This window comes from Cannabis sativa, chromosome 3 (assembly GCF_029168945.1).
Source record: "Cannabis sativa cultivar Pink pepper isolate KNU-18-1 chromosome 3, ASM2916894v1, whole genome shotgun sequence".
Classification (NCBI taxonomy): Eukaryota; Viridiplantae; Streptophyta; class Magnoliopsida; order Rosales; family Cannabaceae; genus Cannabis; species Cannabis sativa.
Window position 1 is genome coordinate 60,817,478 of NC_083603.1, and position 14,248 is coordinate 60,831,725.

Below are 14,248 nucleotides of genomic sequence, written 5' to 3' on the forward strand. Positions count from 1 at the left end.
GGTCCGGCCGGGAATGAATCTAGCTTCTTCTTTTTCCTGAAGGATAATTCAAATCAAGAAGTAAAGGTTTGAAGCAAGGTCGTGAAGAGCCTGAAACAGACCTCCTCAACGAAAAGAAGACTTTTTCTTCTTATTGACTAAGGTGAGGAACTATGTAATTTGTTATTATGAAAGACTTAACAATATTATGCTGTTAAGTAGTACAAGTACCTTATCATTTAGTATAATATGTTGTTGTTGTTATTGACATTTCGAATAATCTCTAGAGTGAACTTTCATATTCAATTATTATGACTAGCCTCACCAAAAAAAGGAAAAATAAAAACTTTGGTTAAAGTGATTTAAAATACATAATAAAAAACCTAAATAACTAACAAAGATGACGTGCATTGCACGTACGTACTTTCTGCCTAGTATATTACAAACATATATATGTATACACTAACCAAATTATATACCACAATTAAAATATATATATATATATACCATGATAATAAAATTATATACCACCATTGTATATATAAAAAAATATAAACTAATTAAATAATATTTAAAATAAGTATATATCATACAATTAAAATATATAAAAATAATAATTAAATATATGTATCATGTCAATAAAATTATATACATATATTAAAATATTTGTATTATGCTAACAAAATTATATACCACTATTATACATAGTAAAATAAAAAAATAAATATGATCTAAGAATAATAATATACTATACAACAAAATAAAAATATATTGTATATAACAAAATCTATTTACCAACAGCCCACAACAACTCATAAAAAATTAAAAAAAATTAACATAACTTTCAAATAAAAAAGATTTTAACTAAATAATATAGATATACCATAATCTTTAACTAATTTGCTTCTAATTCTAAAAAAAATATGAAAAAAAAAATTATTGATTTTTTTATGTGACAAAAGACAATATAAATAATAAATAATCTAAAAAAATGGACATTTTCCTACAAATGTTGAAATGGAGATATTTACTAACATAATCATATGATTTTAGGTCATTTACTATAATTTTCCAATATTTATTTTGTAATTTTTTACATGAGATTTTGTTATAGTTATAATATCTTTTAAGTAAATTTTTCAAAAATTTTAAATAGTTTTTCGTATTAAAAATATGTTGAAGGTTTTTGAACATGTATGGTAAACTAGAATACCAAGATTATGTTATCAGTACTGTTATCTCAAATTTTGTCCACCTGACGTATCATGTTTACATGGTCAAAAGCAGAAGACATGTGGAGAACAGTTCATCACTAACCTGCTAGGTTAGTGTTGTGCACCTTCTAACTTACCAGATTACTATTAGTGCCTGCAGCCTTCCAACTGCCAGGACTATATGTTGTCACTACAAGAAATATTGCTTTTGCACTGGCAAAAGTATACTATATGCGCCGACATACTTTTACCGACACATAATTGCGTAGCAAAAGATGTCAGCTATTGTTGGTCGGTGAAGGAGGTTTTCCCGACACAATTCACCATTAAGCTGGTAAAACATGCTTTACCAGCAAGAATAAGCGCCGAAAAATGTGTACACTAGAATGAACAAAGGCCCTAATCTTCCAATAGTCAGCATAACAAAACTTTTACCGACGTATTAATGCGCTGATAAAAGTGTCAGGCGCTTTTTGACTAATTGGCACGAAGGGTTTTACTAGCGTAACATTGCGCTGGTAAAATATTTTCACGCCAAGATATTTTTGGCCCGTATTACCTTTTATCGGCACAGTAATGAGCCCGCAAAAAGGTAAACAAATTTATCCTGGGTATTTTATGAGGGGTTTTGCAAGTGCAAAAATGCACCGACAAACTTAGATTTATTTAGTTTTATATATTTATATTATATTTTAATCATTAAGTATTTATAATAATATAATAATATTAATTATAAATATAAAATTAGATTTTAAAGAAGCATAATTAAAAAAATAATATTCATATCGGTAATTAAAATGTATTCTGATCGAACTAAAATACAAAAATATTTAATTTGTGCTAAAATTAGTATGTAATAAAAAGTTCTATGGTTGACAATAAATAAATAAATAAAATATTAAAAGATGTTTGAAAAAAATTAAGATCTAAAGTTAATTACAAAATATATATTGTTCCAAAGACGGGTAATGTCATCGTCGTTGTTCATCTAAGTCTTGAGAGGATGCGATGACGATCTAGCACCACGTGGAGTGGGGAATGGTAGAAGATCCATAAGAGGCAAGTTGAAACCAGGCACAACCCGAGATAAGTACTCAAACTGATCTTGGAATTGGCTGAGGTAGAGTTTTTGTGTTTCATACTACTGCCTTGAATACCGAGTTGCCTGCTCTGCGTCCTCCACTTTTTTCTATAAGCCCTCGTATTATTCCATAGTAGCAGTCTGTGGGGCAGAAGGAGTTGTGGCAGGTGCTCTTTTGGCCCCATCTGCCTTCAATCTCGAGAGATGGCCAAAGCCTCTCAGATATCGAGATTGCTCATCCAGTACTTGTGTCATAACAAGCAAGTCTCGGAGGTACTAGGTAGATCTACAACAGTCTCATCAAGTTGATCTTTAGTGGGCACTGGTTGATTTGCAGTCAATTCAACTATTTGCTCCAAAATAAATAAATTAAATAGTTAATTAGAATGGAAAATAAATTGCAAGAAACATTTAGAAATTGTTATAATTATAAAGTTGCATAAGCTTGTCGTGCCAAGTATTGTCTCTGAGGTGGACTTTTGAAAAGTGTCCACAGTAGTTGGAAGTTCTCTGTCTCGGGATTAGCCTATATTTAAGAAAAAATTAGTGTGATTATGATTTTTACAAAAAAAAAAAATAAGACTTATCAATGATAACTAAATATATAAAGTTATCCCATCAACAACATGTGCAACAACAGGCTTTGATCCCCAGCCTCCTTGAAATTTCATCTTACCTCGACTTTCTTTATTTTTTTGTTGTTCTTGCCTGAAATTAATATATTTGTGTTATAACTTGCCAGTATGCCGCTTGCATGGGACATGGCCTAAACCTCCAAGAGACGTTGTGGTGCGCCTTGGCCACGAGTCTCAACACGAGATGACACATGTAGTCATTCGTGGGCTAGTTTGCATACGTGCATGGGACGGATGCACCATACTGGAAAGACATAGAGGTCGAATGTATGCAACTAGTTTGGTGCCTTGTCTCGAGGGCCTGCCAACATGCGTGGAGGCATGGCCCTTGAGGATTGGTCTATGGACGTATGGGAGTCCTTGGGCGACGGGGGAGACTATTTGAACAGTATCGAATGGGGCATGATAGAGGCGTTGGCACGTCAGCTTAGTGTTGGCATCTTGCCACACTTGCTACCTTGGTCACGAGTGATTACGTGAGTGTCGGTGTTGGGATTTATCTTATCATACTGGGAACCTATGGACTGTGCGAGTATCTTGGCTAGAAAGCCTCGATGCATGGAGGCACTCATGGATGCTTGTGAGCATGACTTGGCGGGAGTTATTCAAGAGACGGACGTGTGCACGAGGCACACGGTCGCGCAAAAAATGAGCCCATTGTTACTCAGACGGTTGGAAGGTTGACCTTAGCTTAGAGAAGCTAAGGTGCCACAGGGGTATTTCACTGCCTGAAAAAGGTGAGCCTGTGACAGTGGGTATCAGAGCCAAGTTTATCTCAGTGGGAGGTGAACCTGGTTGGCCTATCCTAGAGGGGATGTAGGCGTATGGAAGGATGCTAGAAAGACAACTACCACGTGCAGTTGTAGAGAGGCGCAATAAAATGTTTGAAACTAGTTGGCATAATACAAGGTTTAGTGGGTAGTCCACACTATATGCTTGGTACACTAGGGCGAGTTGGCCTGAGTGACATCGTAAGCCGCAGGAGGCGCTTTTGTTGAAAAAGAAGCTTGTTGGCATGGGTGTGGAAGTAGTGTAGGGGCCGTCAGATTTTTGTTAGTCACGACAGTGGTCGAGAGTTGATGACCGAGATGGTTCAATTTGAGATAGACATTGAATGCTTTAGTTGCTACATGTGTCTGTCAAGAGGGACGCATATGGAGACTAAGGGGGGGGGGGGTGGGGGGGGCTGATGTCGCAATCATCAGAGGAGGATTGTACTTGGATGTGTTCACATATAGAAGCGCCGAGACAGTTGAGTGGCATGTGTTGGCTTGTAAAAGCGCCAGTGGGCGTAAGTCACACAAAGGCATCAATAGAGATGCGGAGTTGTGGAATGAATGCATCGAAGAAGCCAGTAGGGCTAAGAAGATCGAGCGCAAGCGTTAAGATGGCGCTAGAGTTTGAGTGGAGGCCAAAGGGCTGTGCTAGTGAGACTTAACAGTCATGTTTGCCTGCGAAGGTCAGGAGGGTGCTAGAGTTCGCATGAAGGCCAGAGGGTTGAATCATTGGAACTTAGACATCGTGGGAGCCGGTAGGGCGTGATGCTAGTGTGAATCAGTTGGATGGTTGAGTGGATAATGCATGCATATGAAAATCGACAGGGGTGCTATTTTAGATAGTTGACTTGAGAGTCACATCCTGCGAGATGCACTTTTAGATGGCATGGTGTGCATGAAGAGTTGGGCAGTCAGGCCTTTGCGTGTGGGCATGTTGTCGAGGACGCCAACAGATGAAGTGGGGGAGAGATCCTCACAGTTCACTCATCAGACTGGGGATTCATTACAAGCATCGAGATGAGTATCATGGAGATTGATTGTTGTTCAGGATGTAAAGTCAAGAAGACTCGGGACATAAGCAATGCTAATTATCTAGGGTGAAAGTCTCAGGACTCAGGCTCTAAGATAATACCATGGCAATGTTTGCCTAAGGTGAAAGTCAACAGGACTAAGGTACTAAGGCAACATTGAAATGTCGAGGGGCGAAGAGTCAGAATGATTGAGGTATTAGTTGAACATCTTCATCAAAGTGACATGTGGAATGGAGGGACCGTATGCGAATATGCGGTTAGCTTGCGAGCTATATCTTGAGGGGTATTCCTCTAAGAGAGAAGTTCTTCCCAAGTTGAAGTGGGGGAGCCCACTAATTCATATGTTTGAAGAATTAGGTTACTTGTTCAGTTTTGGTGTGTGAATCCAGAGGGAAACACTACAATAGATGGGTTGTTCAGTGCGAAGACTTGCATGATTGCTGCAAGCTACAGATAAACAATATGCAGGGGCGTAGGCTGAGATCAAGACTGAGCTAGTTTGCGGCGTGTTATGGTTGTGCTTTATATTAATGGGAACACTGGTGTTGTATGGGACAATATAAGCCGAATGGTTCAGAGAGCATATGCCGATGGGAGATAGAGGATTGGGATGACTTTAAGTCTTAAGAGTAAGACTTCGTGTTATCAAGTTTGTCAAAAGTTAGTGAGTCATCAGAGGATGCAGAGTTGATTTTGGGAGATGGGCTTGTGACACAGTTTAGAGAGTCGACACAAGCAGGAGCCAGAGGGAAAATTTGTGGTTTTGGGTGATTGATAGATCATTGGCCACATGATAGAAGCTCAAAGGAGCACGTATGTAGTGGGTCAGAGGGGCCTTTTGCATGAAGTCGTGGGTGTGCGGTAGGGCCGGAGGGCCAATATTAAGAACTTTGCGAAGAGATTTTGTGCAAGAGTGCACTTGGTGCTGCATTGGGTGCAGTTGGCTTACGAGCCTCGTCCAGGTGGGATGCATCAATTTTATCCTGCATTAAGAGTGTCTTGCTCAATTTCCATCAGGAGGATGGTGCGCCATGGAGTTGGCGTGTGAAGCTTCCGAAGGGACTTGTCCAGAGGGACTTGGCTTCAGTGGAAGCGTGTTCTGTAGGTGCTGTTGGGTACGGTTGGTTTATGAACCTTGCCCCGAGGGGTGCACCATACTTAGTCCTTGTCAAAAGGAGTATGCATTGGACATTAGCGAGTGAACTACAATCAGAGGATGTGTTAGCTTCAGGGTCAGTGTTGCAAGGGCTACTTGGTTGACTGAAGGGACATTGTGAGGGACTCAGAGGAGTTCATGTTGGGGGAAGTATTCTAGTGCGGAGGCACTGCTCCATAGGTAGTTCTAAATAGCGACAGTGGCACAGGTTCTTTGATCAAGTCCAGGAGTGGGCGAGGGAGATCGTCACCAAGAGGGTGGTTCTACGGAGGTAGAGGGACAAGTGCAGACTCAGGATTCAGGAGAAGCCTGGAGTAAGCTTAGGAGTCGAGATCAAGAAGATTTGCCCGTGGTCCGTCGATGAGGGCATCGACATGTTGAAGTAGGGGAGAATGTAACGTTCATGCCAAGATGGTACGTTACAGGCGAGGTGATGCCCACAAGCTGGTCAAGTGGTGGTCAAATGGTGGCGCATGTTGTTGTGCATGCTGGTGGCATGCTGATGCTTAGTTTGTACGGTAGTGGTATTTTTGTAAATATCTTCAATATTGTCCAGATTGGGATGGGACTTTGTATTTGCCATTTATTTGGGTCTATGAATACAATGGTGTAATTGGATTTGAGAGACTTTGTGATTTGGTGTATGGTTTGGCCATATGTCTACAGAGCCAAAATCATGTATGTTCCTGGTAGAAGGCTAAAAGCTTAGAATGATCTTTAAGGGGGGGACCCTGGTATCAGCTCTCCACCACCCCCTGGCACCTTGGTGCTAAGTGAGCTACTACTAGTCAGATGGACTAGTAGGGCGGGCATATGAGGACCACGAGGGGACTCATGTGTCAAAATGAGTTGGAGTACTCATGGACATTATCAGGTCGATCCCGTAGTGCGTCTAAGAATGCCGCTAGAGGTTAACGGGTACGTTTCCATTGGCTTGCCGGTATGCCGCTTGCACGGGACGTAGCCTAAACCTCCAAGAGACGTTGTGGTGCATCTTGGCCACAAGTCTCAACATGAGATGACACGGGTAGTCATTCGTGGGCTAGTTTGCATACACGCATGGGACAGATGCACCATGCTGGAAAGAGACAGAGATCTAATGTATGCAACTAGTTTGGTGGCTTGTCTCGAGAGCCTGCCAACATGCGTGGAGGCATGGCGCCTTGAGGATTGGTCTATGGACGTATGGGAGTCCTTGGGTGACGAAGGAGACTGTTCGAAAAGTATTAAATGGGGCATGATAGAGGCGTTGGCACGTCAGCTTGGTGCTACCTTGGTCACGAGTGACTAGGTGAGTGTCGGTGTTGGGATTTGTCTTATCATAGTGGGAACCTATGGACAATGCGAGTATCTTGGCTAGAGAGCCTCGATGCATGGAGGCACTCATGGATGCTTGTGAGCATGACTCGGCGGGAGTTGTTCGAGAGACGGAAGTGTGCACGAGTCACACGATCTCGCGAAAAATGAGCTTATATTGTTACTCAGAGGATTGGAAGGCTAACCTTGGCTTAAAGAAGCCAAGGTGCCTCACAGATATTCCGCTGCCTGAAAAGATGAGCCCTTGACACCAGGCATCATGTAGCTTTGTATCTTGTCATCTTGGTCATCACACTACATTATGCTACGGACAAAACTAGTGCCTTAGCGCCCAATATAGATTATTAGTAATTTTTGTTGGTTATATTTAAGGTTTAGCACAAATTAAAATGTTGTTTTTTTTTTTATTCTAAGCAAAATGTTAAAAGTTTTTTGTTAATGGAGAAAATGCTGTTAAATTTATTGTCACTAAAACTACCTCAACTCTCCTCGTCAGCCTAACCTCTTCACACACAAAACTACAGCAAGTTGATGGTCAGCAAAGTTGAGCGCACGCCAACCATTTCAGATAAGCAAATCCATACAACACAAACCGAGGCGACACGTGTCACAACATCACTTTGTCTCATATATTTCTTTCTTTCTAAGTCTTGTGTCGAACACAATTGGTGGTAGTAGGCGAAAAAAGTAGGAGGAGAAACAAATCAAGCACCAAAATTTCATTGCCTTAAGCGTTGAGACCTTGGAGAGAAAGAGACAGAGACAGAGACAAAGATTTGAAAATCAAAAAAATGTCAACTGCTTCATTATGTTCATCAACTCTTCAGTCCCAAATAAGTGGACTTGGTTCGGGTCTTAAGCTTCAAAGGCAAAATCTTGCTCAACCCAGTTCGTTTACCTTCACAAGGTATTTTTTTTCCCTCCATTTGAGGTTCTTTTTCCTCGTCAAGATTTTCTGGGTTTTCGTTATTTTTTGGATTTGACGACTGGGATTGGCGAATTTTGTGTCTTTTGAGGACACCCAGCTCGGCAAAAGTTGTAATGACGTTGAGAAATTTAGAGACTTATTACGTTTTTTAATCTTCTCTGGCGAAATGATTTAGTGAATTTGTTGAGATGCTTTTGAAGTTGTTCAATTACATAGTTGTTGTCCGAGTAAATTGGTTTTTTGAACTTGTGCTTTACGTTTATGTAAATATGCCTTGCTTGCTTGCTGAGCTTTCCTTTTGCTGCTCCACTTAAAATGAGGATAACCAAAGGAACCTTGATTATGGTTCGGATGTAAGTTAAACTTGGGCATAATCCTCATTAATGGTTGTGTTTCATGGATAGCTTGAAAATAATTCAACAGTAATAAACTCTTTTATTAAGAATTCTTGTAGAATATTTAAAGCTTACATCGATCAATAAGAGGATCGGTGATATTAAACCTCTGCGGCTTAGTTGTCTCCAAAGTCACAATCTTCATCCCTGGTGAATGTAGGTGAATTTCAAAACCTTGATGTAATGCCAAGAGACTTTACTGACAACATAATTGCCATTCTGAAATCGCTACTAGCTTTATTGTTCTCACATAGCATACTTCTTCTTCCCATCCTCATAAAATGTCAAACCTTTTTTTCTCAAAGAACATTTAGTAGACCTGCTTGTCAACCATTTAATTGCGTAAAGTATCTCAATTATTAATCATTTAATGCAGTGTTTGTAGCACTATCATCTGTTTTTGATTTTCTCTACATTTTATAACTAGTGGTTCTGAAGAGTCATCCTCCCAGATTTATTACTGATATTCTCTCTTATTCCTGTTGTTGTGTCACTTTAGGAAAACTTTTAGGACCGCAGTGAAGGCTACAGCTAGGGTTGATAAGTGCTCAAAAAGCGATATCATTGTTTCTCCGTCCATTCTATCCGCTAACTTTGCAAAGTTGGGGGAGCAGGTACTGTTTTTCTTTTGTGCTAGATAACCCTGGTGTTAGTTTATATATATGTAGGAAGAGTTAATATGGTTACAATCTGCATTATTGCTGATTTTGTTTATTTCCCTGATATTTAGGTGACAATCTTACAGTTTGACACCATTTATTAGCAGATATGCTGAATCAAATGCAGTTTTATCAAGTTTCATGGATTTTACATTCTCATTCTCACATTATTCAGGTAAAAGCAGTAGAGGTGGCTGGCTGTGATTGGATCCATATTGATGTAATGGATGGCCGCTTTGTACCAAACATTACCATAGGACCACTTGTGGTTGATGCCTTGCGCCCTGTGACTGACCTTCCTTTGGATGTGCATTTGGTATTAATCTATCTTTTTGTATTTGGAATGATTGGAAAAAATTTAATCAACAAACGAGATGTTCACATATTTTGTTGAAGTGTAGATGATTGTGGAACCAGAACAGCGGGTGCCAGATTTTATCAAAGCTGGGGCAGACATAGTTAGTGTTCACTGTGAGCAAACTTCTACAATCCATTTGCATCGTACAGTTAACCAAGTGAGCTCCTCTCCTTTTCCTTGAAATTACCGATCGTGAATTGATATTATCTTATTTAGACCATCATACAGTTATTATTGTACTGTTTTTTTCCTTTCTATACTCTCGGCTATATATGTAAAAGTAGGATGCCTATAAAACCCGATAAAATAAGTTATCCATAAATGTCTTATGCTGTTGATCTAATGGTTGAAGTTGGTCTAGTATTAAAAGTGTGTTAGTTTTTAAGTAGTAAATATGATGTTTCATTAGCTGGTATATGGCTTTATTAATGCTTATGCCACAGCAGAGCTAGTTTCTGAATGTAAAAGCACTTGTCTTCTTGATAGCTTTGAGTAGTGCAATAAAATTTGAAATGCCCTGTTTGGATTCCAGTGCTGCTACTCACTCGCTTATGACAATATTACATTTTTGTTATCTCCAGATAAAAAGTCTCGGAGCTAAGGCTGGAGTTGTCCTAAACCCTGGTACCCCTTTAGGTGCTATAGAGTACGTTCTTGATGGTGAGTTGTTTCTCTCTTTTTTTCTTGCTGTAAGTTATTGGTCTTTTCTGTTGAGTTCATTCCTTTCAATTAACAAGTATTCCAAATTACAAAATAATGAACTATGTTTAAAACTTTTTTTTTTTATAGAACTATGTTAAAAACTTAGTAAGACTGTTGCGTATCTTATCTGTAGCTCTTAAAGGGGGGAATTTGATTGATAATGATGTTGAGTTACTTGAGTAATAATAGTGACAATGATTTAAAAAAGTAGTTGCAGTAAGATTCACAGGGACTATTGACTAGCAGTCATGTACTGAAATGAGATCATTTGAATTTTTACCATCCAAACAATTTTAAAGGAGCAACCTATTTTTGGATTTTGCAGTTGTTGATCTAGTCTTGATTATGTCTGTCAACCCTGGCTTCGGTGGACAGAGCTTTATTGAGAGTCAAGTAAAGAAAATTTCCGAGTTGAGAAGATTGTGTGCAGAGAAGGTATAATTGCACTTCTCATTCGTGAGTTTCTCTTTCGCTGGATAGCCATTTATAGGTCTTGTATTGATATAGTGAGATGTTGGCATTTTATTTATCCTATTGTTGCAGGGTGTGAATCCATGGATTGAAGTGGATGGTGGAGTAGGTCCATCAAATGCATACAAGGTCCGTGGTCTGTTAAACCTAATTAAAGTTACAATTTAACCAAGTAAAGTAACGATAAAGCATAATGCTATCATGCAAAATTATAGGGAGCTTATATGGTAAGGGCATTGCCTATATTGTAGTGGCATTCTCTGTTTTGTGCACTTCAGAGAAATTATAACCTAAAGGTGTATATTATACTTATACCAGGCATCTGCTTTTAGGAAATTCTAAATATTTTATGATTCTATTTTTGGTATCATAAAATACTTGGAATTTTTTTAAAACTGAAAGGATGTTTGCTATAACAATAACGTACACCATGATATAGAAAAATTGGTTTATAATTTCTCGATGTATCGAAAATAAGAAACGCCCCTATGGTAAGGGCAAAAGTAATGTACCTACCTAAACACTTCCCTATATTTATATTCAAAAGCACAGTGAATTCTCTCTCCTCCATTGGGAGTCTAAACAAACATTCAAAGGCATAACAAAAAATGAGGGTTTGAAAGCCATATGACCCAAGTGAACAACTTCTGTCATGTTATCTTTGATGGTCTCTCTATAGTTAATGAAAGTAAAAATTGCAGGAATGTGAGAACATTTAATTACTGAGTTATAATAATACCTCAGAAGTCAGTCTTTCTACACTGAAGAACTAAATTGGTTGCATCTAAAATTCTGAATTTGTACTTTCTGATGGTGCTGGCAGGTAATTGAGGCTGGAGCAAATGCTATTGTTGCTGGTTCAGCTGTTTTTGGAGCTAAAGATTATGCTGAAGGTATGGAATGCATGATTTTTTTTCAATTTCATTTTTTTCTTAAGACAAATTTACAGAAAACCAGGAATCATTTGACATTTTTTTTCCTTCTCTAGATGAGATCTGAGATGACTAAAATGTTTGCTTTACTTTTGTTTCAGCTATTAGAGGAATCAAAAATGCCAAAAGGCCCGAAGCAGTAGCAGCCTGAGCTCTGTGATGTCTTCTTTTAATTTGTGATACCATATTTCTGCATTGCCATGTATGTTACTTATACCTCTACCTTTATGAGATTATCTTACTAAAGGCCTTACTAAAGACAGCTCATGTTGTGATTATTAGTTGAATGATCTTGTCAATTTTCTTATATTCACTTTTGCAGCTAAGAAGCTTGATGAGTTTTAAAACCAAATTGATCATATCAACTTCTTCAAATTATGCTGTCGATTCCTGCAATATCTGTTCTGTCAGAGTGAAATAAAATGCAATCAAGCGGTAAGACGGCTGCGTGCATACTTTGTATACTATATCCTTAACAGGGATCTAATTATTCGAATAAGATCATAAATCCGACGAGAACTATTTCTATATAAATAAATATTTTTTTTCTGTCATCTTGTCTGCCTCTTTGTTCTCTGGTATTTGATTTTTTTTTTTTTATCTCTGTATTTATAGTTTAATGAAAGTAGCTGTTTTCTTTTGAAAGAGGAAAGGAGCTAAGGGCTGGAAAGTTGCATGTATGCTGAAAAAAACTTTGATAAATGCATGGTGTCCGTGCTTAAATGAACAAATTAGTACTTTATTGCTGAAACTCATATATAATTAAGGGAAATTTGCTGCATAAATACTCATTTTGTTCATTTTGTTGTTAATAAGTACCCAATTTTAAACAATTGCGGCACAAATACTCAAAACTCCATTTTAACCATTTCTTATTGGTACACACTGACGGAAATTAGTATAGTAGACACGTGTCATGCTCTTATTATTTCTAATTTTTTTTACCTAATTTATTAAAACAATATAAACATAAAATCAAAAACTAAAAAAAAAAAAAAAAAACTCCCATTTCCAATCGCAGTAGCAGACCCTAAAAAAAAATCTTCCCAATAACACAGACCCTCCATTAATGGTACAACCACCATGATCAACCTTAGTTCATATGTTCTCTCTTCCTAAATCCATATTGGGACCAAAAAAAATTAGGAATATTAAATCTCACCGTTCACAACCATAAAAAAGTTTCTTTTTTCACAAAATAAAAAGATTTATGGTCACACCAGACCTTTAAAAAAAAATTAAAAAACTTCACAGTCCCACTGACACCAACCTTGAATTAGAAATCGCATCACCAAGATCAAGAAATTGCATCTGCCCTCTTCTTAAACCCATATTCTGACCAAATTTTTCAGCAATCTTCCATTATTAATCGCTTGGTTGATGATGATAATCTAACACAACTTGTCGTTGTTAGAGGGGGAAATAGAGGTGCTTCTGCTCGACAACCGATAGTATGTGGTGGTTGCCGGTGATATCCACATCGATGCGGGTTTGTTGTGAGCTAGCTGGAAAATCCATGGTGATGTTTGATATCATCAGTTTCTTATAGTTATTATTATTTTTCGTACTGAGGCTAAGGGAGAGCAGTTATTCGTATATACATTTGATTACAATAATAATAATGATAATAAATTTGTATTTGTAATTATAGTATGCAAGACTTAATATACGAAAAGCTCAAATTACCTAAAAATTTTGGTCCAATATGAGTTTAGGAAGAGAGAACATATGAACTAAGGTTGATCATGGTAGTGGTACCACTAATGGAGGGTCTGTGTCATTGGGAAGGTTTTTTTTTTTTTTGGGTCTCGTTGCGATTGGGAATGGGTGTTTTTTTTTTTTTTTTAGTTTTTGATTTTATGTTTGTATTGTTTTAATAAATCAGGTAAAAAAAATTAGGAATAATGAGATGATGACACGTGTTTACAATACCAACTTCTGTTAGTGGATACCAATAACAAATGGTTAAAATGGAGTTTTGAGTATTTGTGCCGCAATTGTTTAAAATTAGGTACTTATTAGCAATAAAATGAACAAAATAAGTATTTATGCCGCAAATTCCCCTGTAATTAAATACAAAGAGTGCCTTTAGCTTGTCAAAGGATTCTATCCCGTTTGGTGATAAATGGTATGAAAACCATTGCACACGTGGAGTGAACCCCGCTATATTTAATAGTTTTTAAGTTGAGAACAATGGTTTTGCAACCGGCTGCATCATTAAACATCTTTCGAATGTATACAATTACTGAAAATTAAGCCAAAAAAAAAAGTACTGAAATTGATAGTGTGAAAGAGACTAGGGTTTCAAAAGGAAAATCCTAAGTTTGAAATATTTAGATTGCAACAATAGATAATTTATAGTGTATCTATATTTGGTATATAGAGTGTTCTATGTAATTAAGAGTTCAATTCTGAATTTATAATGGATTCAAGAGAAACTAATAAGTTAGGAAATTTACTTGGTAAATTACATAGGCTCATAGACCCCACATTATTTGAGATAATATTGCCTTGTAGAATAAATTAATTGGTTTAGTAAATCAGTTAGAATTCTAAAGAAGATTATGTCTTATTTATGAATTTTACTATGGAAGGAAAAATTTGAGAAGAAAAT

At 37.5% G+C, this 14,248-nt stretch overlaps 1 protein-coding gene across 2 annotated transcripts; it reads left to right on the forward strand.

Moving 5' to 3' along the window:
• The first annotated feature begins 7,600 nt into the window (after positions 1-7,600).
• Positions 7,601-12,188, forward strand: LOC115709910 (ribulose-phosphate 3-epimerase, chloroplastic). 2 transcript variants are annotated; one of them, XR_009686948.1, is made up of 10 exons: positions 7,601-8,096; positions 9,012-9,126; positions 9,347-9,487; positions 9,573-9,686; positions 10,111-10,189; positions 10,557-10,666; positions 10,775-10,831; positions 11,526-11,595; positions 11,736-11,836; positions 11,957-12,188. XR_009686948.1 is itself a non-coding variant. In XM_061112176.1 (9 exons), the coding sequence occupies exons 1-9, from the start codon at positions 7,981-7,983 to the stop codon at positions 11,783-11,785; spliced, it is 852 nt and encodes a 283-aa protein (XP_060968159.1). In that variant the 5' UTR covers positions 7,601-7,980; the 3' UTR covers positions 11,786-12,188. The 2 variants fall into 2 exon arrangements, 1 of the variants encoding a protein (XP_060968159.1); XM_061112176.1 differs by having other exon boundaries at positions 11,736-12,188.
• The last annotated feature ends 2,060 nt before the right edge of the window (positions 12,189-14,248 follow it).

Excerpts from the sequence above, each read along its gene's own strand:
- LOC115709910 (XM_061112176.1), top strand. The coding sequence starts at position 7,981 with ATGTCAACTGCTTCATTATGTTCATCAACTCTTCAGTCCCAAATAAGT. Across the intron at positions 8,097-9,011 it reads AGTTCGTTTACCTTCACAAG|GAAAACTTTTAGGACCGCAG; the intron begins GTATTTTTTTTC and ends GTGTCACTTTAG. Across the intron at positions 10,190-10,556 it reads TATAGAGTACGTTCTTGATG|TTGTTGATCTAGTCTTGATT; the intron begins GTGAGTTGTTTC and ends TGGATTTTGCAG.